Source organism: Lagopus leucura, unplaced genomic scaffold (assembly GCF_019238085.1).
Source record: "Lagopus leucura isolate 7727_CA_CO unplaced genomic scaffold, USGS_WTPT01 Super-Scaffold_100002, whole genome shotgun sequence".
In the NCBI taxonomy this organism is placed as follows: domain Eukaryota; kingdom Metazoa; phylum Chordata; class Aves; order Galliformes; family Phasianidae; genus Lagopus; species Lagopus leucura.
Genome location: NW_024962263.1, coordinates 67,071,467 through 67,099,196, shown reverse-complemented (window position 1 = coordinate 67,099,196; position 27,730 = coordinate 67,071,467). Strand labels below are relative to the sequence as shown.

The 27,730-nt window shown below is 39.8% G+C and overlaps 1 protein-coding gene across 2 annotated transcripts; it reads left to right on the top strand.

The window, feature by feature from the left end:
* The first annotated feature begins 264 nt into the window (after positions 1-264).
* PIP4P2 (phosphatidylinositol-4,5-bisphosphate 4-phosphatase 2) lies at positions 265-22,544 on the top strand. Of its 2 annotated transcripts, none has more exons than XM_042869938.1 (7): positions 265-406; positions 5,978-6,123; positions 7,571-7,677; positions 9,114-9,237; positions 14,972-15,024; positions 20,372-20,462; positions 20,971-22,544. In XM_042869938.1, exons 1-7 carry the CDS (start codon positions 301-303, stop codon positions 21,112-21,114), a joined length of 771 nt encoding a protein of 256 aa, XP_042725872.1. In that variant the 5' UTR covers positions 265-300; the 3' UTR covers positions 21,115-22,544. The 2 variants fall into 2 exon arrangements, with proteins under 2 accessions (XP_042725872.1, XP_042725871.1); XM_042869937.1 differs by having other exon boundaries at positions 5,975-6,123.
* Positions 22,545-27,730: the final 5,186 nt, after the last annotated feature.

Genomic DNA, 27,730 nt, shown 5'->3' with positions numbered 1-27,730 from the left:
CGTTACAGTCCCGAACCCGGCAACGGCTGCGGTCTCCGCAGCGCCGCAGCTCGCCTGAAGGACTGCCGGCCCCCTCCTCCTTTCCGCGGCCTGCCCCGCTTATTAGCCCGCGCGAGGGGCCGGGCGGAGGCAGGCCCGGCCGCCTCAGCCCCCGCCCCTCTCGTCGCCGCGTCCCATTCATCCCAGCCCCTTCCTCTGCGCTCCTTCCCGGCCGCCGCTCGGCCCGGCCGCCCCCCCGCCTTCTCCGCCGCGCGGCACGCCGCCAGCTCGGCAGCGGGGAGGGCCCTTCCAGCCGCAGCCATGGCTGCCGAGGGGGTGGACGAACGCTCCCCGCTGCTCTCCGCGCCCAGCTCCGGCAATGTCACCCCCACCGCGCCGCCCTATCTGCCGGACAGCAGCCCCCGAGGTAAGGGCCGGCGGGGAGGGAAGGCGGGCGGGGGGCCGAGCCGCGGAGCCGCCGCACGGCCTTTGTCGGAGGACGGCGCGGTGCGGAGCCGGTAGGCCGTGCTCGGATCCGTGCTCGGATCCGTGCTCGATGGTCCGCCTTGGAAATAATGGGGAGAATGGTTGGCAGCGGCAGAACAGGTCGGAGCTGGTCTGCAGCGTGACTCGAGCGCGGGTCGGAGCCTGCGAGGTAACTGCGGGGCTTAAATCAGCGCTGGCATTAATTAGGAGAGGGATTAAAGCAGGAGACGCTTAGCGCCGAATAGCTAAATTCGGTACGGCGAGGTGCGCGGATCTACAGCATCCGTCGGGCGGGAGGAATGAAGTGTGTGGAGCTCTGCTCCATCTCTGGCTGGGGGGGGCCGAGCTCTGCATCCGGAGCTGGGCCGGGGGGGGGAGGGGGAGGGGGCTGCCGCTGCGCTGCCCTTGCCGGCGCATCTCAAGGCCGTGGCTGCCTGCTCTGCTTTCCCAAAGCGAGGCCCGTACCGCAGCCACCGACCTGTAATGGTATGGGGGTTAACTTCTGTCGGCTTACGGAAATTACCTTGTTGATCGATATTGAGTCACCGGTTGAACGTTTTTACTTGCAAAGCAAAAATCGGAAGGCTTAGAAGGTACATTAATAGGTGTTTTCTTTTCTTTTTAATCCAGTCACGTGTTTCACAGCAGAAATCAAAGGAGGAAAAAAAAAAAGAAAAAGCTGAGACTTAAGGCTAAATGAGATTAGTGTAGCTTTCCTAGCAGCAGCCTTTAAAATGTGAGATTGGTTCTCAGTGGCTCTGCTGCATTGGCCATGTCTGGGGATTTCCATAGAACTGTGTAGATACAGCATGCATGTACAAGAAGGCTACAAATAAGCATCTGAGTGCTTCAGTACTTCAACCAGTGGGTAGCTGGGTTTCTTTGCTTTGATACGAAAATGTCTTTTTGCTGGTGCTGTGGCTGTTGTGTCCATTTGCACAGACTGTGAGCAGACAAAAAAAAAAAAAAAAACCCAGATGGGCTTTTTAATATTTCTGCAATCAAATTGGACTGCCATCGGCCCTGAAACTTTACTGTATGAGCAATCCAGAAATCCACCTTATTCTAAATTCTACTCTGTTTTTATTCTTTAGAGTCCTTTTTCTGTATCTATTACTTTGAAATACATTTCACACTATTAGAAACACACCAAAAAAAACCAACAAAACAAAACTCAACAAGTCTTTATATACTTCTTAGTTAAGGAAAGCGCATCAGGTCAGGGTCTCCTGCTTGATCCCTGGATAGAATGCAGAGCTGGGCACCAGTTGGGCCCCAGGAGCTGTGTGCTGCTGCAGCTCCTGCTGACCAGTTTGGCAGCAGTGGGAGGGTGTGGCACTGGAGATAAGCTGCTTTTTTTCAGAAGTGGGGTGGAATCAAATACATTTGCTATTTGGAGAAACCTCTGAAGAAGTGTAGAGTATCTTGTTTAATGGCTCTGTGAGCAACTGAACCTAGAAGCACTTACATATACGCTGCTCTATAAAACCTAAAAAATGTCTGCAAAACAAAGTCTTGCAAAGGTGCCACGTAGATCAAGTTGCACTAGCTTTCTTGCTCCATGCCTGTGTGTGTCAGCTATCCTTAGAGAAAGCAGCTCCCTTGTGTGGCGGCTACTGGGCAGCCTTTATCTCTTTCTCTAGCGCAAACAGAAGGAAGAGGCATTGTCCAGGTAATAGAATTTACTTTTAAACCATTTTTCTTCTGTGCTTCCTTCTCTGGCATTACCTGAAGGTGGGGTTGGAGAGATAGAGGAAGGAAGGAGAAGCCCTCAGTGCTCAGTACTACCACCTGAATTACGCTAACAGATTCATCCCCATATGTGTAATTGCTGCTCCATGTGTAATCCTGAGCTTTAGAATGAGGCTGTGGTTTGGAAGTATCCTCCTCTGCCCTTGTTGGGCTGCAGCTGTGCCCCACCTGATCCTTTTGAGCATAAGCTAGTGGGCAGCTGGGTGCTACAGAGTCCTGGCATTCCTTGTTCCCATGAGGGGAGCAAATGAGAGTTTTGGGATGTGGCCTCAGGGCACAGTTAAGAAACTTTATGTGGACAAAGGCTGGGACCATCACCTCTGCTCCCTGTAGTACAGTGATTATTCTGCTTTCTCCATCCTTGCCTACCAGTCCACTACATAGTTCACTAACTTTCTCCTTTTCCCTTCCCAGATTAGGATAAAGCTGTGTTTAGAAAATGTCAAATGCACTTCTCTTTGATCAAGGCAAGCTGCAGGCAGTTCCCTGTGGTTTCTGTGTTTTAGAATACTGAAGGAGGAAGTACACAAGCACAAGAATCTTCTAAGGTTGTATTTTCTTTGTTGCATCTTCTGTGAGGGTTGATGGGGGTATGCGCTGTAGGTTAGTCGTATACTGCATGGTAGGGGCACTCTGCTGCTCTTGTTGACCTCATTATTGTTGGGTTGTTACTGTTAGAAGAAAAGCTGATAAACTGTTAACTGAAATGTCAGTAGCAGAATACTGACATGCAGTATAAATATATCCTGAAGCCTCTGGTGTGTGCATGAAATCTATCTACCAACCATTCATGCCCACCATGTGGACCTTTTGTGAACTGTTATTTAAGATAATAGCCTGAAATTCAAGCTGGAAAAAAAAAAAAAAAAGGTCATATCAAGTACATATGTTAACGTGCTTTGAAAGTGGCCAGCATTTTCATTAAGGGATATGGAGCAGCAAAGTCGGAGACAATTCTTTTATTTCCCTTTATAGCTTTCCTCTGAATATATTTCTCTTTACACTTAGTTCTGGAGGGCCTTGCTGGTTGTTGTTTAGGGAGCCTTTCAGAAGCTCTACTTTAAACACGGATGTTGCAGTGCCAAGATACCTCTGGCTTTCTGCTCTGTAGCAAATGCTGTTTGCTGCAGCACCACTCTGAGAAGCAGCCATTATTGCCTGCTATTGTAAATCTGCTGAGACAGCAGCACAGGAATGAAGAGGCAGCTTACCTGGAAGCCAAGCAGCTTCAGCGTGAGGTTGGAGAATTGGTTGTCTGTGTACTTGCATACCTTATCTGACCAGCTTTAAAAATTTAGAGTTGTTTCTTACGAAGAAGATACAGTCTTAAGGTCTTCCAGGATCACTGAAGGCTGAAAGGCTTGGGGATACGTCTTTATTAGACAACAGAACGAATAATAATGTTCTTGTTTGCCTTTCCTTGATACAGCTGCCTTGTACCCAGCTGATAGGAGTTTAGTCTCACTGTAAATTGAAAGAGCCAAGCCAAGAAGATCTGCAATCTGGTTGTTGCTTTACAGAAGTAACCTGAGAGCTGGGATTGAACTGTAGTTTCTCGACAGGGGAGTTTGGTTTTCAGCATGCTGGGCGTGCATTCTGTTCTGTGGCTCTTTTTCCTTGTAACCAGGGAGTGTATCAGTTACTGGCTGCAGAAGCAGTTAAGCAGCCTGCTTACAGCCAAGAAACCCCCTCCAGCAACCTTAGCTCGGATTCTCACAGCCAAGATCTTGCTCTCCAAGTTGTCCGCATTTCAGAACTGTTTTCTGCTAGTATGGTGATCTGCTGGGCTGAGATTGTTTGTGAATGGCAAAGTGTGGGATTTCTGTGTGTGCTGTGGGTGGATGAGTGTTTGTTTTGCTTTCATTTGTTTTCCTGTGTTTTGCTGCTGTTGTTTTTCATTTCTATTTCTTCCTTTGTGTGTGGTAGTCTTGTACTAAAAATACAGTATGACAATACTTCAAAATATAGCTATCCCTGAAAATTTTCAGCTGGGTGCTACTAGACCTCAAACAGAGAAGAAAAATCAGAATAGAACTGAAAGTTACCTGTTTTGTCTTAAGTATGTTGGTTTCTGCAACCACAGCATCAAAGCTGTAGGTATGAGGTTCTCTTTCTGAAGTTATGAAGCATTGCTGCACATAAGTGAATTTTGCCTCTCATCTGAAATAATTTAAGTCTCTTAGGTTCTATCCTGAGACTCTCAAGATGTCCACTTGTCTTCTGCTGCCTGCAAGTTAAGTCAGGTATCAATCTGTATGGTTTGGGGACCAAGTAGCCAGGAGACAGTGCCAAGCAACGGTGAAGCTTAGAAGTTTTGCGATGATATTTTGGATATTAAGGTTTCTTAAATCCGTCCAGTTTACAACATTCACATTAAAATTGAGTGAAGAAATGATCTGTGTATCCTTGCAGGCTTAAATTTACTGCTTGGACTTGTTGCTTTTCATAATAGCCAGAGATTTCTCCTCACCTCAGCAGATAATGCTTTGTTTGTAAATGGGAAGAAAGCTGATATCCTGTTGCTTCTCTGAGGACTTTGTTGACCATTTGGATGTAATCATGATGTAATTTCTTGTTCAAGGCTGCAGAGTATTTTAAAGTAGTAGAAAAAGTTAACTACTAAATGTGCCCATTCCTTCTCTGCTTACCTGAAGAGCTTGATGAAATAAAACCCAGTGGTATTACATGCCAAATAATTGCAGTAATAAGCTTGTGAGAGTTTATGTGGAATTGTTTTCATTCCATGAATTCTTAAACTGAGAAGGATCTGAACTGTTTCCTCTTTTCTTTGTTGTGTGTTTGAGGCTGGCAATGCTGAAATTAGGCTTGCCACAAGAGCACAGGGCTGTTATGTTCTCTGGTACTGGTCTGTAAATGAAAACCTTGTGTGTCCTTATGTTGGCTTTTGGTCAGCAAAAATATTTAGGACCCTTAAAAGCAGAAGATCTGAAGGTTTTATTCATGTCAAGGCCATGTTGGATGGGGCCCTGGCAACTTGTTCTAGTGGTTGGCAGCCCTGCACATGGCAGAGAGTTGGAACTGGATGGTCTTTAAGGTCCCTTCCAGCCCAAGGCACTCCGATTCTCTTGGTATAGTCCAGGTGTGCTTTTGCTGTACTTGAAAAAGGAAGCGTTTCCCATCCAAGATCTGACCTGGGCTCCTGCAGGATCTGTTGCCTGTTCCATCGCCTTTGCTTCTTTAGTTGCTAGGAATCCTGGCCTCTTAATTATGCCTTTTAGAATTTTCCTTTATTTTTACCTCTAGCATATTTGGTACTTTACTATAAATATTCATGGATGTTTGAGTCTCTTCAGTTGTTTACAAGTGCTGGATAAGCTCTTCTGTTTACCTGGGCTATGACTATTCTGCTTATCATCAGAAGCCACCCTTGGATTCTAGTAATCCATGTTTCTCACTTGCCCCTTTCTTTATTCCTAAGAGGCTGATTTGAAAATTAAATGGAATTGCTTAGATGAGACTTTCATCCAACCCACCTTTGTGGGGTGATTTATCTTGTTTTTGTGTTGCTGATATGCTCTGTGTAGAACTGTGATGCTTGAAATGTTGCACAGATGATTTGGGGGGGGGGGGGAATGCAGAGTAAACTTAGATTTATCTTATGTTGATATCAATAATTAACTTCAACATTTTTTCCCCTTTTCTTTCTTTGAGGCTGTGGCTGTTGGTGGCTGTGCTTGCTGAGAGTTTTAGGATGCTGTGTTTGGTTTTCCATCTGAGATTTCATGGTCTCTTGCAGCAGAGCTCCCACCTCCATATACTGCCATTGCGAGTCCAGATGCCAGTGGTGTTCCTGTCATAAACTGCCGTGTGTGCCAGTCACTAATCAATTTGGATGGCAAGCTACACCAACATGTTGTTAAGTGCACAGTTTGCAACGAAGCTACGGTAAAAATGGGTTTTTAGCATTTTCTTTCTGTGGTGGGAGGTTGAACTGTGTTGTCAGTAGAATTCATATCCTCACATACAAAGTGAGCTGCTGATGGATATCCCTGTTGAGGGCCTGTTGCTGCAAAGCTGCTGATGCACCTGGCGTGCAAGTTCAAGGTTTGCTGGTACAAGCAGTAAGACCCCAGGTCTTAGGCAGCCAGAGCAAATCTTCCCATTCTGTACAGCCAGCTCTGTGGGGTTTCATTCCAAGGCTGAGAACAAAAAGCAGAGGTTTCATTTAAGTAATAACTCCTCTCTAAAGGAGGGTAAAATGTTTTCTGAAACAATTTTTAGTGGGATGAAAAAGAATGACTTAATTGTTTAAGCACTAGAAGATTCAAAGTAGCCAGCCCACACCTTTCCCTGGATGCGTGCTTTCTTGAAATGATTCTCAGTCAATTTGTGAACATGCTAGCAAACCACTGTGCAAACTGAAGCACAGCCATCCTGAAGCACAGGAGCTGTAGGTCCTTTCCAGTGCTGTGGTGATCACAGTCCTTTTTGCTCCTCCTCCCCATTTTCTTAATTGAAATCTTCAGCTTTTGAGCTTCTCTGTTTCTCTTTTTTTTTTTTTTTTTTTTTTTCTCCCCACCAGTTTTAGTTTGGGAACCTGATGCTGCAGCACTCCATAGCTACTGAGATCATTTGCTTAGGAAGTGCTGAGTTGTATTTATTTTATAAAATAATTTATAAAATGTCCAGAGAAGACATAAATGTGTGGGAATGTTGTTTTTTTTCTTTCTCACTTGAAATGAAATGAAAAGTGAAAGTAGAGAAACTGCCACCAATACTCACCTTTCCTACTGATATATATAAAATAATATTGCAGACCACAGTAGAGTTCAGCTTCTGAAACTTGTGACTTTCTGTATGAAAGGGCTCCAGAAGCTTGACTGTCAGGTTCAAGGAAGATGATTTCAATACGTTTTAAAAGAAGCTGACAGTTCAGCTAAGTCTGCATGTTCTGTTACTGACTGAGAGCCAGACTTTGATTCTTTTGCTTCTGAATAGAGCCATTATATCAGGCAAGGAGACTTAATGTGTTGACTGGTTTTTGAAAAATATACCACTACTTAAGCTCATGTTTAAAAAATAACTAAGCTGAAGACTTGAGTTCTTTATTGCTAAAATATGAAAGCTTGTTTTCCCCCATTGGTTTGCAAAAATTCTTGTTACTGAAAATGCTCTTATGAGGAATTTTTAGTTCCTTTTTTTTTTTTTTTTTTTTTTTTGGAGGGGAAAGGGAACCTTTTTTTTTGACTTGCAAGTTTCTTTCTGTAAGAGGAACTGTATTTCCTTGTTAAGAAATTGTCATGTAGCTCTGTTTTGTCATACTTCGATGAGGAAGAAAGTGAATTGTTATGACTTCTGATGTGTGTTCTGTGTTTTCTTTTTCTTTGTTTAGCCAATCAAAAACCCTCCTTCAGGGAAGAAGTATGTTAGATGTCAGTGTAATTGTCTGCTTATCTGTAAGGATACATCTCGGAAAATAGGCTGCCCAAGACCAAACTGGTAAGAGTAACATCCATAATCTCCTGAAAACTTAAATGCATGAGTTGCTCACTTTGCCTGATTCAGGGTGGGAACTTCTGAAGAAAACAAGAGAGGTAGCAGTAGATTGGCTTCAATCTGGTACTCCTGTACTCCCTTGTTTGGTTTGCTGAGTTTTCAATTTCTTACCTTTCAACTTTAACTTACACATTGTTTAGAGTGGAAAGAAATGTGATTGCCGCAATGAACATTCTTACTTCTATGGACAGACATAGGAGTGTTTCATTTCAAGTATTGCAGCCATAATAAGGTGGAAACTGAGATGGAAGTTGGATCTGCAGATATTAGAGCGTAGACTCCACCACACTGAGTGCCCTAGTCACCAGTCTGCTGGCTCTTCTGGTTTTGAATCATACTTTTTGACCTTGTTTCTTTTTTTTGTTGTTTTTTTTTGTTTTTCCTCCTGGCTGCTATGGTACTGGGGAAAATTTCACTGAAGTCACAAAGCTTTTTGTAGAGTTCATGGGATACTTCAACTGTAATATGTCGTGTTCAGTAACCGGGCTACATCAGAAGGTCTCCAGTCTTGCTGAACTACTTCCTGAAAGCATATCTCAGCAGTTTTGCTAAGATAGTCTTGGTACTTGTCTTATTAGAAGATGAGCTAAACTGGAGTAATTTGAAGCAGTTGAGGAGTACGCCCTAAATGGAAGGTTTCCAGTTTGAAGGGAGGCCATCCAGCCTGCAATTTTGGTTGCATAAGAGAAGGCATGCATTACAAGTTAAATAATGCTTTCATCTTTCCTTTTCTGTTTTCATGCTAGGAAGTCTAATTCTTGTTCAGCTTTTTGTTAGTTAATTTGGATACTGTAATTTTGGATGGATACATTGTATAATAAGTTGGAAATACACTGAGCATAAAAGCAAATACTAACTTTGTTAAGGTAAATTGATGGTGTTTAGTCAGACTAGGGTGGTTTCTTCTGATTCCCTCTATTTGAATAGTATTTTTACTACAGGGATGCGGAGATGCTGCTTATGTTGACTTGTTTTTTGGTAGTGGGAAGATGCAGAATCTGACTTGGAAAGAAAAATTAGATTATGAAAGAGTAAAGACTCTTTCAACATGCTTCACGTAGGCATGTACGTTCCAATTCACAGGCATGCTCAGCCCAGTTATTAAGATTTCTTTTTCCTGAGGAGTGTTTCTACCATATGATAGCAAGTCTTTGATCTCTGCAGGGTTCTGGCTTGCATGCCAGATGTTTTCAGAATTGACAGGGGCATCACTTTAGAAGAAGTTCAAAATTGTCTGAATCATCTGTTTGGAAAAAAAAAAAAAATTATAGTTTGAAGAGGCAATGCTATGGTAGTGACTGACTGAACTAATTGTTTCAGTGCATCACCCTTTTCTTTTGTGAGCTTAATTATATATACATCTAATGTTCTTAATACAGTAGACGCATCATTACTCTTGGTCCAGTAATGCTGATCCCAGAAGAGCAGCCAGCTCAGCCTGCCTTGCCAGTTCAACCAGATGGAACTAGAGTGGTGTGTGGGCACTGTGGAAATACTTTCCTTGTAAGTAAAGCACCAGATTCTCCTTCTCACTGAAGTGTGCCATCGGTCAGGCTATCATAAGCATTTCTAAGAGCATATTGCCTTGCTTTGTGGCATCTTGAAGGAAGTAAAGCTGCTTCTGTGCTCGTGTTGCTATGAACATGTTTGGTTATTTCTACATGCATTTCAATAAAATATTTATTGGTTTTTCTCTGCCTGCATGAACAAAGCCCAAAGCCACTGTTACAGCTCAGGTGTGAGAGCGGACAGTGCTGGAAAAGGAACTTACATATCTGTGTTCTGTTTGGACTTGCAATGATGGTTGCATTCTGCAGTGGCTAAGGTGACTTCGTTTCTGCTGTTGCTCCATGGGATTCTGAATGCTGTTCATTGTAGCACTTTACCATCAGGTTGTCCATCAGTTAAGGTGTAGAGATTAGTATATATCTAAGGATGAAAATTCTTCCCACTTGATGAAAGGATGCTAGGTAATCTTTTGCTGCCAAGGCGTCTTTTCTTTTATATGAATAAGGGTCTAGTGTACTTGAATTTTGATTTAGAATCATAGAATCACCAAGGTTGGAAAAGACCTAAAAGATCATCCAGTCCAACCGTTCACTTATTACCAATAGGTGATTTGAGAACAGCTTCTGCTGTAAGTAGGGTTTAACTTTGTTATCTAGCAGTGCTAAAATATTTATCAAATTTCTTAATAATGGCAAATGGCTGAGATGAGTGATAAAGCCAAATGACCTACAGCATCACTGGAGAATTATGTTCCTGAAACAAAGAACTGTAAGGTACATAAGGACCAGAGAATCCTCAAATGCATTTCATGAAAGCAAAAAGGAAGCTCAGAAGGTGGTGCTTTGTGTGGATTGTTATCTGCAGTGAGAGAAATGTTTGCTTGTGATGGGATCTGCAACAGAATAAACTTGTTCCCTGATCTAGATCAATTAAATGTATAATAATGTCTTAACTACTGTGATAGATAAAGAATGCAAGGAGCGAGATATCTCTTCCAACTTCTGCTTTTTAAAGGAGAGATTTGATTGTAAATTTGCAAGTGATGGAACAGCTGAGAAACCATTTAGATTCTGGATACATTCTTTTGTTGATTCTGGCCCCTGTATTAAAAAACATTTAATACTATTTTAAACCCTGCTGAATAACAATAGCCTGTAACTAGAGGGAACTGGAGTGGGTTTTCTATTTTGTCTTTTAATGCAAGTCTGAATGTGAGCTTAATTACTAAGAGCATTTTATGCAATATAAAAATAATGTTACTAACAGAAAGTGAATGGACCTATGGAAAAAAAAGGCCATTTCAAGTATGTATTTTAAACTAGGAGTATTTCACTGAAGGATGCCTTCTCTTCTAGTCACTTTTTTTAACATAGCATGTTAACAAACTTAGATACATGCATGGACACTGCAGTCTGATACAGGCCATTTTGTAATGCAGTTAAGTAGTTTAGAACTACTGTTTAAAAACCTACAGGTGAAAGTAAATCTGTAAAAGAGTTAACACTACTAAGTTTTGTTAACAGAGAAGAAATCTCTACTATGTAATTCAATCACTTTTTAAATTATTGTTAGGGAGAGTCAACGTTATGAAATAAGAATTTTTACTAAATTGTAGGCCTAACTTTTGAGTGCTCTCATTGGCATTTATTGGTCCTCTGTCTTTTTTCTTTAAGTGCAAGCCAAGTTAATTCTGTAGTTTATGCTCTGAACTTCTTTAGGTGAAATTCTGCTGTGAAAAAGTAGGAAAACATAAGGAGAAAAAATAGAAAAGACTGGTTTTGTCCGTAATGACCAGATTATGCATTAAAAAGCTCAGATTGGTAATTCAGATTTAGTGCGTGTGACTTCATGTCTGATGGCTCCTTTAGTGAACTGCATCATTCAGAACTTTGAAGTTGTATCTGATTTGCACAGTCTGTTTAAAAAAAACCCTCAAAATCATTAGAAATATATATTTTATATTCTCTTAATGATGAATTATCGAGAAGCTGAACCTTTTTCTTGCTGTATGCAGCTTTCCTAGAACTCTTTGCTTCTATCTTTTTCTGTTATTAAGTTCAAGGTTCTACACACACTTTTTTTTTTTTTTAGTTAGGAAAACTCAGGAAATAGTTCTGTGTTCACTCCCAACCCCAAGCAAATAATTGTAGCTGTGCTTTAGCAGGTCTGGAAACTGGAGTTTTGTGGAGGTATTTCTGCACTTTATCTCTTCATTGTGAAGCAAATATGTAACACTAGCCTCATCTCAGTAAGGTATCTTCTTTGCTTCACTGGGCAGTTAGATAGCTCCCCCCCACCTCCCTCAAAGAAAAGGCAAAGCTAGAATGCCTGGGGTGAAAATGTCAAATGGTCATTTGCATGTTCTGTGTTATCTTCTAAAAGTTTCAAATTACCTCTTCTCAAAGAGTTTATTTTTGCCATATAAAAGCATATTTATGGGGTGTGATTCCACCCACGTGTGTCAAGTGATCCTTTTAACTTAGAAGCATGCTTGACACTATGCAGCACCCTTGAGTTTCTCAGCTGGGAAAGTAACTTAATGGCTGTTACTATAGCTGAACTGCAGTACTTGCATTTTGTTCTTCAGATTTTCTTAATTTTTTTTCCCCCCATGGATAAGATAGTAGGAGCCATTTCTGTGTTAAGTTTTCTGTTTCTGGTAGATCTGAAATTTGGACAAATGTGAAAAAAGTGGTAAAATTGAAACAGAGGGCAGAACAGGATTTAACCATCCTGCTAAAGAAGTCTAATCTTGTTGTGGGCCTTGTTTGAGAGCTTCTGGACTTGGGCTGTTGGCTGAGTTAAAACTCGTGCTGGCAGTAAGCTGTTCCTACCCTGTGCCAGTCTGTGCTGCTGTTGGTTTGTGTCTGTTGGATCAGGCTGAGTTCTCATTGCAGTCTTCCAGTACCTAAAGGGAGCCTACAAACAGGAAGGGAATTGGCTCCTCAAAAGAGTAGATAACAGCAGGACAAGGGAAATGGTTTAAAGTTGAAGGAGGGAAGATTTAGGTTGGATATCAGGGAAGCTCTTTACCAAGAGTGGTGAGGTGCTGGAACAGGCTGCTCAGAGAGGTGATAGAGTCTCCCTGCTCCAGAGATATTCCGAATTCACCTGGATGCTTTCCTCTGTCACTTACTGTAGGGATCCTGCTTAATGTGGGGGGTTGGACCCAATGATCTCCAGAAGTTCCTTCTAACCCCTATGATTTTGTGACATAGTGGCAGGCAAGAGGGGTCGTGCCCCCTCCACCCCCCACCTTCTGGTGTGCTTTCAGAGACCTTCAAGGTTGAAGAACTATGGAAGGCATGGGCTGGAAGTTAAGACCAGTCCCTTTGTCCCTTGGGTACCATCAGTTTTATTTGGTAAAACGAATCAAATATAAAAGTAACTTTGAAACAAATTAATTTAAGATACAATAAAAAATTTGAAACATTTCTTAGTGTACTGAAGAATTTATATTTGTGGAAGAGTCTTGCTTTCCAAAAACAACTTGTGGTGGGAATGGGGGACTTTTTGATAGGAGCAGCTGTACATAGTTGTTTGAGTCAATTATAAGAACACACTCATTCTGTCTTGTCCTGAGAATTGTTCTAAGCTCAGAAGGTAGAAGGTTTCTGATATTCTGGTAATTCCTCTGACTGATGTCTCATTTTGTCTCCAGTTGAAATAAGCAAGAGCTTTCTGTAATTCTGAACTAATTGGTGATTTGGGTTATTGTCTGTGTTGCTTTTGTTGTGAGAGATGGAAAAGACAGTTTTGTATCTGTGGAACTGTGTTATATTTAAATCTGTTTTTTATTGTGGAATTGCTTTGTAATATCTATGGACGGCTAATTCTCATGTAACCAACTTGAAATTTTATTAAGCACATGAAACAGCACCAGGTACTTTCAATAAAAAAATATTATGAGTGCTTTTGTTATTTCCATCCAAATTTGACACACAAATGCATTTGAGTTTGTATCAGTTAATGACTATGGTTAATAATTAATCAGGAATCTTTAATAAATCCATAGAAAGATCATTAATGAGTAACTTTAGAAATGGAGTTGCCTACTGTGGGATAAAAGCAGTGATGTTGAATTACAGATATGTAAGTCCTGGATTTAGACTTGCTTCTATTTCTGGAGCTACGGTGTGAGTAGCTGAAAGAACATCTCCAGAGAGGCCTGTCTCCATCTCTGGCACTGACAGATGAGCCTTATCCCACAGTTACTGTGTGCAGCCAATGGAAATAAAGCAGTCTTTGGCATGGGTGCGTGCAAACAGCAAACTTGCTCCTCTGGCAAAAATGTGGAAATAGCGTTAGGGCTCAAAACACGTGTTGTTCAGGTCAAGGAAGTAGACAGAAGCTTTTCGTTTGTACTTCAGGGCACCCAACCAAACTGGTAGATCAGTTTGCCTGAGTCCTTGTAACATTGAAAAAGCAACTTTGTAACTTGGATGCTTCAGAACTGAAGAGTAAATAAATAAAGTTTGGTGGGTTTTCTTGGTGGATGATTATCTCCATTATAAGTAAATAAAACTGAGGGATGGAAGTAGGAAAAATACATTGTAAATACAACAAATTGGACCCTTGCTCACAACAAAGCCTGTTAGTACTAGCTAAGCATTATAAGCCACTTCTGTTTGTGCACAAATTTGTAAATTCATTTTCACTGTTTAAACAGTGCTATGATATAGCAAGGTCCTGTATTCCATGCAAGTTGAGGCTCTGATTTTGATTTGTGTGTGTAGCAGTTAGGATTTGTTTAGTATGCTGACTTCTGATTTCTCACAGAGATAAGGAGGTTCAAAATGGAGGCATTAAGATCTTGTACTATAGCTTCTACCCATGCTAGTTATTTGCTGTGTGACTCATGCATAAATTAAGAGCAGAGAGAAGAATGTGTTTAACAAGAAGACTACTTCCAGGTGAGAAAGGCAGCAGAGAAGAGCTGCAATTACAGCATAACTCCTCCAGAATAAAGAACTGTAGTCCAATCCCCATTTTCAAGGCAAACATCTTTGAAATGTTTGTTTTGTACTGTCACAGAATGCTGTGTTTAAAAAAAAAAACAGAAAAAAAACCCAAGACCAACAAAACAACAAACTTGCTGTTTTTAATGAGGTACAAGAGTGTATCCTTTGGAGGTTGTGTCAGATGTTTCTTCTAATGATGTTTCCTAGATAGATTTTGGTCTTTGTGGAAGTTTGTGACTCTACTATGATGACTTTATCTATAAATCTTCTGAAAATGTTACATAACATTCTCTGCTTTATGTATGTAAAACTTGTGTTTTAGAAAATATGTTTTTATTATTTAATTAATGTTTCTTTGAATGCTCAACTCATTCTTCACAAGTGAAGTTAGGGTTGAGGAAAGATGGGAAAATGCATCTGTCTGTAATTATGCCAAAGAAAACATTTACTTTTATTAGGATATGTTTGTAGTCTTGGAAGTAAGAGGAGAAAAAAAAAATAGTATTAATATTATCATGTTGCCCATAGTTCATCTGTGGATGAAACCATGTTACGTCAAACAAATCTTGCAATACTAAGACAAGTCATGGGAAATTTTCACATGGCAATCCTAATTCTGTGTTGCCACTGACAAAAGGGCATCTCGTTTACGGAAGAAAGCAATAAACAAGTCTTAGCCTGAGAAGCAAAATGTTTTCACATTGGCATGAAGTACAACATTTTCTCAGGCCAGTTTTTCAACCTTTTTTTTTTTGTTCTCTTTACAGTGGATGGAAGTGAGGTTTAACACACTAGCAAAATGCCCACACTGCAAAAAAATGTGAGTTTTCTGAAAGCAAGATTGTATAAACTAACTTAAATTTAAAGATCCCCGTTTCTGCTGTAAAAGTTATCTGGAGTAAAATCTGTTTGCTGTGCTGATTTTTTTTTTTTTTTTTTTTTTTTTTTTTTTTGCCATTCCCCTCTGAGCATCAAGGCTAAAGAGCGTGTTATGTGTGAGTTTTCTGCTGCATGTACAACTCAGTAACTTTGACAAATCTGATCTTCATGTATTAAAATGCCCAGGTGAAGTTGTCAAGAGTCGAAAATATGCTGCTAGCAACAGACAGAAGTGGGTTGCTAAAATTAACAGTACCTAGGACTTCTGTCATTGAAATTTTACTGCTCAGTGCAGTTAATGAGGTAACGTTTAAATGTGGAACTTGAATTGTCTTGTGAGTAGAAGAAAGGAAAAGCTTGTCTTAATTTGAAAGAGGTTTTGTTGATTTCATAAACTCCACTAATTTGTATTAAGTATCTTTAGTGCGTTAGCTTGTTTAATAGTGATAACCTGTCTACTCATTTGCTGTTACTTCAGTAAGGAGGAGGTATTCCTTTTGGAGGAAAAATTAGGATGAGAGAGCCATGAGAAGCTTGAGGTGGGTTTGTTTTTTGGTTGGGTTTTGTTGTTTTTTGTGGGTTTTTTTTGCTATTTTTAGCTAAGAATGGGTTCATTTATGTTGGAATAATGTAAACTTAAAAGTAATGGTACCAGCATACATCAAATTTGGATAGGATGTCAATCACAGGGTGTGAAATATGACTTAAAATACTGATTCAGAGACTTAACGTGTAAATAACGGGTAGAACAATCTTGCTTTCCTTTAGCTAGGTGAGTGCTGCTTCCAGTTAAAGGAGCATATGCTTCTGCTACTGGGAACAGAGAACCACAGCTGTACTGCATGTTACGGGAAAACTAACAGGTCCCTTGGGAACCAGAAGGCTTAGAATAAATGCACTTTAGCCATTGGCATTGCTTGGCCTTCAGAAGTGCCAGAAATCTTTTGCCTGAGTATTTGATAGAGAAGCCAGCTTAGCTATGTCTATGGTTGGGTATGGAATGGTGGATATGTTCTAGTTTATTTAGGTCAGATAATATCAGGATCTTGGTGAGTTGTTGCTTTGCATGCTTTTTTTTGCTTATTTTTACTGCCTGCTCTTGCATTCAGTTTTTTCCTTTTAGATGCTGACGGGGATAGTTAGTGTTTTGTGGTGTTGGTTTTTAAACTAGTTGCAGTTAATATTTTATATTTTTATCACAACCTTCAATAGCTGACCTCAGCTCATCCTTCTTTCTTGACTGTCCTTAAGAAAGATCTGCTGTTTCCTTTTGAATGGGAGTGGGATTCATCAATGAAAGCTTCCCAAAAGCATCAGCCCAGAAATTATACCGTGTTATCTTTTGTTCTGTCTTTTGTTGAATTGTGTTGAATTTAAAAAAAAAAAAAAAAAAAAAAAAAAATTGCTGGAGACAAAGACATGGAGTGTAGTCTTTGAAAATTACAGCTGAAGTAGCAACTGAGTTGTAGAATACAAAACACTTTTAACAAATAGTTGTTTTCTGCCCTTGTTCTGAGAATTCAAATTATGAAATATGGTAACTTTTGAATTAGCTGCTTGGTGTTTTCCTGCCTTTGCATTGTAACAGACAGGAGTTCTGCACTGCCACCAGCATAAAGCTTTCTAGTGAATTTAGTGCCTCACAACATAGGTGAGGCAGAACTTGAAGTTGTGGGAATGGAATAAACAACTGCCATGACCTTCTGTTTTTCTATCAGCCCTTTGTCAGAAGTCACTATATCTGTAGCCAAGTAGTCAGAAGGGAATGTTGGATGCTGTGTTTTGGCCAACTGGTGAAAAGCTTTCTTCATTAGCAGCTGACCAGTCCGATGTAAAAACACTTACTCCTTCTGTTGAACCTGATGATGATAGTCACTTAAAGGATAGTATAGACTGAGGCAAAAGGCATTTCAAATCACTGCAGGTTTTTCAAGAAGACAAATATTGAAACTCAAATTCTCAAATAGTTCACATGACTTTTTTTATCAGACTTCAGAAGTGAAGTGAATCTCTCTTAATGGCTTATTTGTAAGTACCTACTTGGGTGGTGCAAGCCAGATTTTAACACCAGGAATGCCTCGTGTAATTACAGGGGACTCGGGATTTATTACACAAGGAAGTCAATAACAAAACATAGTTCAGAGAAGGTGAAATTGCTCTGTTTCAGAATTAGGACAACAAATGCAGTTAATAAGGAAGCTGTTGCAAAATGCTTTTACTCTGTATAATTGCGGGTGATCTGAGAACATGGGCAAAACTGTTTTTCTTTCACTGTTCTAGCATTCCTGTATGATTCAAAATAGAAAATACCAGTTGTTAAGTATCAGTCTCTTGTCCCATCTTTCCTCCCCAAAAATGCTGAACCCTAATGAGGTTAAAATTTGTAGCTAATTAAGCCAGTTAACCCTTAAGAAAAGGAGATGGTAGAACTCTGGCATTTCTATAGCCAATAATTTCAGTAATACTTTTCATCTTCAAAATACTGAATTTTGATTTTTCTTTTTAAAAAGCTGCTAAAAGTACATCTGAAATCATAGTTACAATTTCTATTATTTGGAGCATAGGAGAGGTCCTGCGTTCTTTCGTGTGCCACTCCTTTAACAGCTGTCTCTTGAGGTTTCCCTTTATTAGCACCTGATGCTGAGTTGGCTTTGGTGTCTCTTATTTGTGCTACCACTGCCTAAAGGTCTGCAGGTGCCTTTGCTTCCTTAGTAGTAACTCAGAAAAAGGAAGGAATGTTTACTACTTTTTGGATGGCTTTGTAGTGACTTTCCCCTCATTAGTCACCCAGTAGAGATGACTGCTACCTGTACAATGTTCTTTTGACCCAGTTCTAATACTTCTGAATGAAAACCATCAAACCTTGCAGTTTGTAGGTTTGGGGATATGGTTTCAGCTTTCTTTATTAAAATTAGGGGTATACATGTGGTTTGGGGTGAGTAGAGGGTCCAGATCACTATTTGAGTGGCCCAGTGACCAATATAACTGAGAAAATGAGAAATACAAAATCTGATCTATTGGAATTGCTAAATATACGCAAAGCTGTTATGTGACCATAGAAACTTAATGCTTTTATTTTAGCTTTGCGTTCTGTAGAAAGGAAAAGGCAGATAAAATTAAATGAAGACTTCTATTTTTTTCTAAACAGCATTTGAGGAGATGATTTTTTTCCCCCAGTCTTTCTAAATGGGTAGGAAGAGGCACAGCTTGAGAGAAACTACAGATGGAAAATAAAGATGGCACCTTCACTGTTATGATTACAAAAACAAGGCTGCAAGTCAGGCAGCTTTCAAAGTGAAGATTTCTTTTCCGAAATAAACTTCCTCTGTGAAATATGCAGTACAGTAAATATTGTGCATGTTTCAGGTGTGTTAAATGTGACACTTCTACCAGCTTGTTAGCTATTTAGAGCTCATTTTAAGGTATCTAGCTCCATGCTAGAATTAACTTCCTTAGCATATAGCTGGGAAATTTTGCAAGAGGAAGAAACCTGAGGTCAAGCTTAGTGCTCACTGATGTAACTTCTGAAGTATTAGCATTTGAAGTCTGTCTTCATGCTTTCCCCATTTACACAATGTTTGTTTTGTTTTTCTCAAGTGATTTGGAATGAGACAACTCATTTTTCCTTTAGAATGGCTGTAGACTTAAGGATTTTTGGGGGAATGTTTTTTGTTTTTGTGTATGTGTGTATGTTCCCCTTTGTGTGTTAGTTAAGTGATCACTGGATGACAGGGTATCACTATTCTCCCCAGTTGGAAAGCCTCACCGCTGGATAATGGTCACTGTGTTTAGCCCTTGCCTTGCAAGATGAAGCTCAGTTTGTGGATGCTAACTCAAGGACTACTTTTTCTGAAAGGCTCCATGGGGAAAAAAAAAAAAAAATTCCTTGTAAAGAAATAATGCTGGAGTAAAGCTGCTTAAGGGAATCTATTTCAAGCCTTCCTAAGATGAATGTATAAAGAATTTTAGTCACATGCAAAGCATATGATACCTTGCTGTGTGGCTAAGCAACTGGAGCCAGAAATTTGGTCAGTCATATGATGGATACACATATGATGGATTTGGTCAGATATATGATGGATTTAGTTCAGGAGTGCTTTATTCTGTTGTACTGTATTCTCAAGTATGTTGAACCATCATGAGATGAAAATTACTTTCTCTTCTAGCTTTGAACATGCTATAAGAGTTTCCAAAGGCGTGTTGATCTCCTAGTGTGGGAGGAAGTACTTTAATGATGATACTGTGCTGCAGGGTGCTTCAGAAGTACCTCTAAGATAGATTTATGAAATCACATGTTCCACTCTGGAGCTTTTAGTTCTCTGTGTTCAACAGAATCAAATAATATTCCTCATTGGTGTAGCTGTATGTGATTGGAATTTCTTGGCTTGAGATACACTTGTCATATAATTCTGAGCTTCCAGCCAAAATGTTCTAACCTGTAGTGAAGAATGTAATGTTCTATTAGCATTTTATGTTCCTTTTTGCTGAAGCACTTTAATAGTTTGTATAATGCAGCAGGCAGAGACAAAGCTGCCTGTCTAGGAGTTTGTAGTCTAGATGATGAGTGACAGAACTTCCAAGGGATTTGCTTGCTTTGCTTGCCAGCAGTGATTTGTGCAGCTAATTTGGCTTGCAGTAGATGTCTGAAAGAAAATTGGAAAGCAAAAAAAATTGATACGTTTCTGCAGTTAATATAACTGACTTAAATGTCTAAGAATTTCAGTTTTTGGCTTTGCATTTAAACTTCAAGAAACAGGGTAGTGCTTAGCCTACTGACAATACTGAGTCTGTTCCACTAAGTAAATTGTGCATGTTCTTACTGTTAAGATGCTTAGGGGCAGTAGAACTGATTTTCATTTACTTAGGTGCAGTGAGTATATTAAAGACACGTATTGATGTATTAAAAGACTGAAGGGTGTCTTACAGCCTACATGAAGCTTCAAAGCAAACTTGTTTTTGCAATCCAAAGGCTCCTCAAGATATTTATCTGGGTCCACTGTGGTAATAAGATAGATACACCTAAGCCACAGGTGTGTTACTCTTCTCTTTGTTGCAAGCATTTTGAGATGCAAGGTTATTGCTTTTTGTGTGTGTGTTCATGTCTACCTATAGTGCCCCTTTAAACAGACTCACTCTTTAGCATTAATGTAGGCTTTCCCTTTAATTTCATAAACTCAGGTTGGTGTATGTGTATTGCTGATTTTTTTTTTTTTTCTAATCATGACAGACCTGCTGCTTTTTGTGTGATTCTCTTCCTTGAATTCTAAGCACCTTTTATTTTCTAACAGTTCTTCTGTTGGAAGTGCATTGCCTCGGAGACGTTGCTGTGCATATATTACAATTGGAATGATTTGCATCTTCATTGGAGTTGGGTTAACTGTGAGTGATGTGCTATTTTTGTACTTAAAATGGCATTTGGGTCTATGCATGTACAAAAGAGCTCCTTTCATTGACCAGCTCTTTTATTCCCAGCATTTGAACAGAATTGCTTCAATTTGTGTATTGTTGTCAACTCTATTGTAACTATGGACATAATAATCTGAGTTAGCTAGAAAAATGTTCCTAAAAGATCTTCTGGCACTGTGAGATTCTCCATTTCCTGATCTTATATATGTCTTTTATCTTTCTGTGAGGGGGAAAAAAAAAAAGGCTTCATTTTAGAAATACTGGGACATCTTGCTCTTGCTATGGCTCTCAAAACTTTCAGGTTTCTAGAAATACATACTGTGGCGTAGCCAGAAGTGTAAGCCTCTCTGCAGTGGAATGCAACAGGATTCAAAAGAGTTGGTACTTGTACAAATTATAAAGGAATGTACACCTTCTTATTCTGCCTTGAAGAACAGATATTGCTGTGTTTGACACTTGTTGTTTCTTTTTTTTTTTTCAGGTTGGTACACAAGATTTTGCCAGGCGATTTCATGCCACCTATGTTTCTTGGGCTATTGCTTATCTCTTAGGTTTAATCTGCCTCATTCGAGCCTGCTACTGGGGAGCTATAAAAGTCAGTTATCCAGAGCACAGTTTTGCATAGAGAAATTGTTAGATTATAGCAGATGCTCATCTATTAATTCTGGATATTACATCTTGGACACTTTTAAAACCTTTCCTGTAAGGATTCCATTCTGTTCAAAGTAGTTCTAAGACTGGAGGTCTCTAAGAACAAATGTTCATTGCACTACATAATATGCAAATAGTTTGTTTTGCTGCTAGATTCCCTAGCTCTGAATACTAAAGCTGTGTTTACATGTTCATAACTCTTGTCTTTATAGGTGTTGAATTTGATTTCAACGGACAGTATTAAGTTTTACATTTCTTTCGTTATGTTAAAATTCGTTTGCCATTTTTCTAGATGATCAGTAAGAATTCAAAAGCAAGAGTGTTTATAAGTGTTTCTACAGTAGCTTCACATTTGTACTTAACATTTTAACTACAATTATGTTCAAAGTGGCTTGCTTTAAAACCTAAGCAATAAGCATTTTTGCTTGAACTGCTTACTGTATCTTTTGCCTAAGATCATAGTGACCTTACTGGGGAAACGAAAGTTACAAGTGTACTTCAAAAGACTGACACTGTTGATAGAGACATTTGTAAACACTGTATGCTTTGAGATTTTCAGGTAAAGAGATGCTATTTTGGTAGTTTAAATAAATTTCCACTTAGTCAGGATTGGATTTCAGTTAGGGTAAATGCTTTCTTCTCATGGATCCTGGGACTTGGGTGTTTTTTGTTTTACTGTTACTTGGCAGATTCTAAAAGCCATGCTCGGATTATGGAACTTAACTCTGGTTATTTGTGCAAGTTCCTTTACAGGGTCTAAGGGAAGCATTTCATATGACCTGTTTAGAAATACTTCACTGTCATGTAGGTGACTGTAAGGTGGTGATGGGTTGCCTCCTATTTTCCTTTGATCATGTCAGATTTTTCCTGTTTGGGAAAGTTGAGCACTGGTCGTTGCAAAGGGAGACACTGTAAATTCACATGTAAATTCATATTAACTGCTGTAGTAAGAAAATGGGCAAACTTGGATCATTCCATCAGAGTACATCTAGTCAACTGAGCACTCATGTAATAAGAGAATACAGAAACAGAACGCTTTTCCTAATGATGTATTCACAAAGGATTGAGGGACCAGTTCTTGCACTGCCCATCTTTATAAACAAATTTTTGCTAAATTCAGAAGGAATGTCCTGAGTGATTTAGACTGTAGTGATTTAGATAATGGGGTTGGATGGGTAAATTAATGTGGATGTTTCAGGGATACATGTAATTTAAATTATCTATGTTCCTCCTAGGACATAATGACATTCAGATAAGGATTTTGGAGCACAATAAATGTAAATGATCAAACTGTAAATGATCTGTCTTTGTATGATGCTAAATGTATAAAGCAGTAGCTCAGGATTACAATGTACCTTTTACAAATAAACTAATAAAGAAATAAAGATTATTATTCAAACTTAATATATTTTGTTTTTTATATATAAGTATGAATACAGAAGTGGAAGAAGAATTCATTAATATGATAGGTGCTGTGCGGTTAAGGTGAGCTCTGCCTTTTTTGCTGAACGGAAGCCTCAGGAACATAAAAGAACAAGAACAAATTGCTGTTTTCCTGACGTTTTGGGAAGAATGCAGAGAGAATAAATACCAGCTGGGACCACTGCTGGGATTGTGTTCTCTTCTGAATGACTGATTGAGAGGAATACAGTAATGTAGTCTGTTTTCTTAATGCTGTTAATATCCCTCCATGGTAGGTGATCATTGTAGTCCTTTGTGTCTTAAACCTTTTTCTAGTTGTCTTGTATTTCAAAATAATGTCTGCCCTAAACATCTTGAAAAAGAGTCAGTGCAAGCTGCATTGAAAATCATCCACTGCTTTTGTATCCTAAGAGAAGGAAAAAAAGGAAGCCTGACTAATGAAATAATTGATGAGAACTTAAGAAAAATTATGGCATTTTAAACATGCAAGAAAGTTTGTACAGAATCGTAGAAGGAAATCTACCAAGAACTGGAATAGATGTGGTGACTTGTGAAGCAGAAAGTCCTTGTGTTCTGTGCCAGGCAACATTTCAATCCCTTAAGCTTTCACTAAGCTTTAAATTAAAAAAACAAGCAGACCTGTCCTGTGCATTCTGACTACTAGAAGAATTTTGAGATTTATTATTAGTTTTTTAGATCACTAGTTTCTTTTGTTGACTTTTAATGATCTTTTCCTTGATCACTGTACTGCATTGGGTGGGGGAAGGAACTGTCTGAACTCGGGATTAAGGACTCCTGTGCTTTCAGGCCTTATCTTTCCCCTTTCTAAATCTCTTCCCCTCCTCGCTGAAGAGATTTATGTGAGAGAGATGGAGTGTTGCTGACTGAAAACTGTTCAGACCTTAACTCTTTATTTTTTTAACCATGAACCTACTGGTGAATGTCTTTTTTTTTTTTTTTTTTCTTGTATCCCTTATAGATTGCAGTATGTTTCATTTTAAGTGCTGTCCTCTGGTCTTGCTTTTTCTGAAGGTATGCTTGGTTATCAGAAGATCATTGCAATGAGCAGCATGTTGAAAGGAGACAAAGGTTTCAATTCAGCCAGAAATTCATCATGAAGTATATAAAGAAGGCGTTGAAATATCCTCGGAGCCATTTGTTGAAATGTTGAAAAATAGAATATGAGCAATATTTGGTTTTTTTTTTTCCTGCTCTTTCAGGTAGTGTATGTTTTCACAAGGCAGCAGCTTAATATCAAATGTTAGAAAATCCCTGTAACTCAAAACGTGGACTTGAATAATAATTAGGTGAGGAGCAGCAAAAATGACTTGTCATGTTAGATCAATCTGAATGTCTTTTAAGATATGGTGCCAATGAAGCACAGAATGCAACATGCCCTCTAATGGTTAGCAAAGTCTCTAAAAACACTTCTCAAGTGTTTTCCTAAGCAAGCTTGTGAAACACAGCAGTAAAATTATTCAGATTGTTAAACGTGGGGGGTGTGTTTGCCACTTGTGTTTTTAAAGTATGCATTTCATGCCTAAGTGGTAAAAAAAAAAAAAAAAAAAAAAAAAAAAGCTGATAAAAACTCAAAGGCTGGATTCAAAGTCAAATTCTTAAATTGAGGGCAATGTGCAATGAAATAAAATCAATTGCTGTCTTCCATAGCTTGTAGCTAGGAAGAAATGCTAATACATCCCAAAACATCTGCACTAGTTAATATGTCAGTAGGATGGGGATGGTGGCTAGAAGATGAAACAGTCTTTGCTTTTCTGCTCTATGGGGAGAGTCCTCACTGAACTTCTGTGTCCAGCTTTGGTTGATGCATTTCAGGTAAGGTATTGACTGATTACTTCTACATGAAAACTGAAATGAGTAACTTGAGATGTCCAAAGCTTGCCCTGCAGAACAGGCTGAAAGAACTAACAAGGACATATTTAAATAAAGAAAAGGCTGCAAAAAATAACCTGAGAATAAGAAGTAGATATCAAAAAAACGACATAGGTTGCAGAGATTTAGGTTAGGTGGGCACTTCAGGCAAAACTTTGTTAGAGTAAGGAAAAATAAAAATGCTGTATTGAGGTAGTCATAAAGTTAGAACGTCTCTCAGGAATAGGACAGATGTACTTAGATGTACCAGGAGAGAGAAAAAAATCATAGCCTTGTTCCCTATAATACTGATTCTAAGGTACTTCTGTTAGTTTCTGATACCTTGTCCTCTGACTGTAAGTTTTGATGTAATTATTAGATTAATTTTTAGATGCATTAAGGATTACTGGAGATTTTTTTTTCCATTAGACCACCATGAAAACAAAACACATTTGAACAAGACACTGAGATCTGGAATTGAATTCCAAAAGGTAGGACTGATGTGGTGCCTTCCTTGCTGCGTACAGTATTTTCCTCTGTGGAGGTCTTTGCTGTATTATTTCTCTAACACTGAAACAGTATTTTCCCCTTAAATAATGTCAGGAGATAAGTAAAAAGCAATAAAGCCTGAACTCTAATGTTCATAAACCATCTTTTCCAGAGGTATTGAAGGTCACCAAGGAATTCATGGTGTGATTTCTGCAAGAAAAAATGTGCAGATCAGAGGATGATGAGTTATGATTTTGCTTGGTTTCCATTAACCTGTTTTTCTGTTTTGGGGGGATAAGTGGTTTTATTATTATTTTTGCCTCTTTCTCACTCTTCATGCACTCTTCAAAAGGAAATCTGAGGTAGAGTTGCAAAACTACAAGATTGTTTTGCTGTTTTTGTATTTTGAGACCAGAAAAAAAAGTTAAGGTTGGTCTTAACAGCTCAGCAGCATTGTCATAATATCTAAAACCTTTTGATTATTTCAAGCAGAGAAGAAGCAGAGCACATGAAAGAGTGCTGCTGAGGGCTAGGCTGGTGATGCAGTTTGCCTTCTGGACCAGGTCATAGACAGGCATCAGAAGGCAATGCTCAGGGGAAGCGGTCAGGCTGCAACTTCAGTCTATGCAAGGTAACACTAGGAAAAAAAATATTTGTATGGAAACAAGCTCTATCAGTTCTCACTCATTTCTGGCATGAGTTGACTTTTTTTCAAGTCAAGTTTCAAGCACATCATGTATCTCTTTCTGCTTACTTTCCCTCTGTGATTTTGGTTCACAATTGCAAGGATTGATGTTCCTATTTCAAAAATGAAAACATGAAGATGCAGAATTGCTTAGCTCTTAGCTCAAATTGCTTAGCTCTTAGCAGTAGAAAATTGCAATCCTAACGCTTTTGCAAGCTGGATGCTCACAGCATGCATGTTTCTCTTATTAGCAAGGTTTCTTTTCTTTATGGTGAAGTTAAGAATACATTTGTTGTAGTAGCCATGTCAGCTTCAAGTATTCCACTTGTTCAGCTTCCCACTAGCTTCTGTCACCCTACCATGCTCCAGCAGCAGTGCTGTGCTGCAAGGATATCGGGGAGAAAGCCTGGTAGAAAGTAACTTCAGAGCTGCCTCATTGGTTCAGATTTCCTTCTGTGATTTTTGCCCGTACAGATGATGTTTGTCAGATTGCGTGGAGATGGAGTAACAAAAGGCTGAAGGTCAAGAAGAAGAGGAATTTAATCCAGTTGGAGTCATTTGCAGGACTTGGTTACAGTTATCTGAGCCAAGGAGAAAGATACCTAAATTCACTTTCTTAAAGCTTTAATCACAAAGAAGCTTTTCTTTTAGAACAGTGCAGCTACTTGTTAGCCTGAGGAGCTAGCAGCTCATCTTCTAGGCTCCCCTGGAAGCCGAGTTGAAAGTTCTGGGAGGAGGCATCCCTGTATCACTTTCTCTGCTTTTACATTCAGTTGTAGGCAATTAGTGTTGGCTGCTTTTGGAAAAAGGACTTTGAGCTAAACAGACAGAATCGCAGAATCACCAAGGTTGAAAAAGACTTCCAAGATTACACGATCCAACTGTCCACCTACCACTAGAATTTCCCGACTAAACCATGTCCCTTAGTACAACATCTAAATGTTTATTGAACACATGCAGGGATGGTGACTCCACTGCCTCTTTGGGCAGCCTGTTCTGGTGTCTGACCATTCTTTCAGAGAAGAAATTTTTCCTGACATCCACCCTGAATCTCCCCTGGTGCAACTTGAGGCTGTTCCCTCTAGTCCTGTTGCAGGTTACGTGGGAGAAGGGGTGACACCCCACCACAACTTCCTTTCAGACAGTTGTAGAGAACGATAAGGTCTGCCCTGAGTCTCCTCCAAGCTGAACAATCCCAGCTCCCTCAGCTGCTCCCCATAAAACTGTTCCAGACACACTCCAGGGCCCTGATCTCTTTGTTGTACTGAGGGGCCCAAAACTGAACACAGGACTCAAGGTGCGGCCTCAGCAGTGCTGAGTACAGCAGGACTATCTATCCTCTGTACTGAGTTTCCTTGCTCCTGCTGGCAATGCTATTTCTGGTGAAAGACAGGATACCATTGGCTGCCTTCTTCTGCCCACTTGGGCACACTGATAGATCACTTTCAGATGGGCCTGCCCTAGGTCTGTTTCTTCTACAAAATCTTCCAGCCATTTTGCCCTAAGCCTGTAGTGTTGCCTGGAGTTGCTGTGGCCAAAGTGCAGGAGCTGGCACTCAGTCTTGTTGAACTTCATCCCACTGGTCTCAGCCAAGCTATCCAGTCTGACCAGTACCTATTTACCCTCAGGCAGATCGACATTTCCTGTCAGCTTGGTGTCATCTGCAAACTTACTGAGGGTGCACTCAATGCCCTCACCCAGGTCACCCATAAAGATATTGAAGAGGACAGGCCCCAGCACCGACCCCTGGGGAACACCACTTGTGACCGGTTGCCAGCTGGATTTAGCTCCATTCGCCACCACTCTCTGTGCCTGGCCCTCCAGCCAATTCTTTACCCAGCACAGTGTACCTGTCCAAGCCACGGGCTGCCAGCTTCTCCAGGAAAACACTGTGGGAGATCTTTGATCTGGTCCTATATAGCCACTTTTATGGTTCCTTTTTAACAGGTTATTAGGAAGAAATGCGTTCACCTCAATCTTTTGAGCAAGCATAACAGCTGTGACAGCGTAATGGGTTGGAGATTGCTGATCTGGTGGGGTTAGTAAATGACTGTCAAATGGTCTTATTAAGAACACTATAAACAATGGCTAAAAGACAATACTGGATGAGAAACACGGTGGGCTC

Coding starts and splice junctions, on each gene's coding strand:
- PIP4P2 (XM_042869937.1), top strand. CDS start 301: ATGGCTGCCGAGGGGGTGGACGAACGCTCCCCGCTGCTCTCCGCGCCC. Junction 7,678..9,113: donor GGCTGCCCAAGACCAAACTG/GTAAGAGTAACA, acceptor TTCTTAATACAG/TAGACGCATCATTACTCTTG. Junction 9,238..14,971: donor ACTGTGGAAATACTTTCCTT/GTAAGTAAAGCA, acceptor TTCTCTTTACAG/TGGATGGAAGTGAGGTTTAA.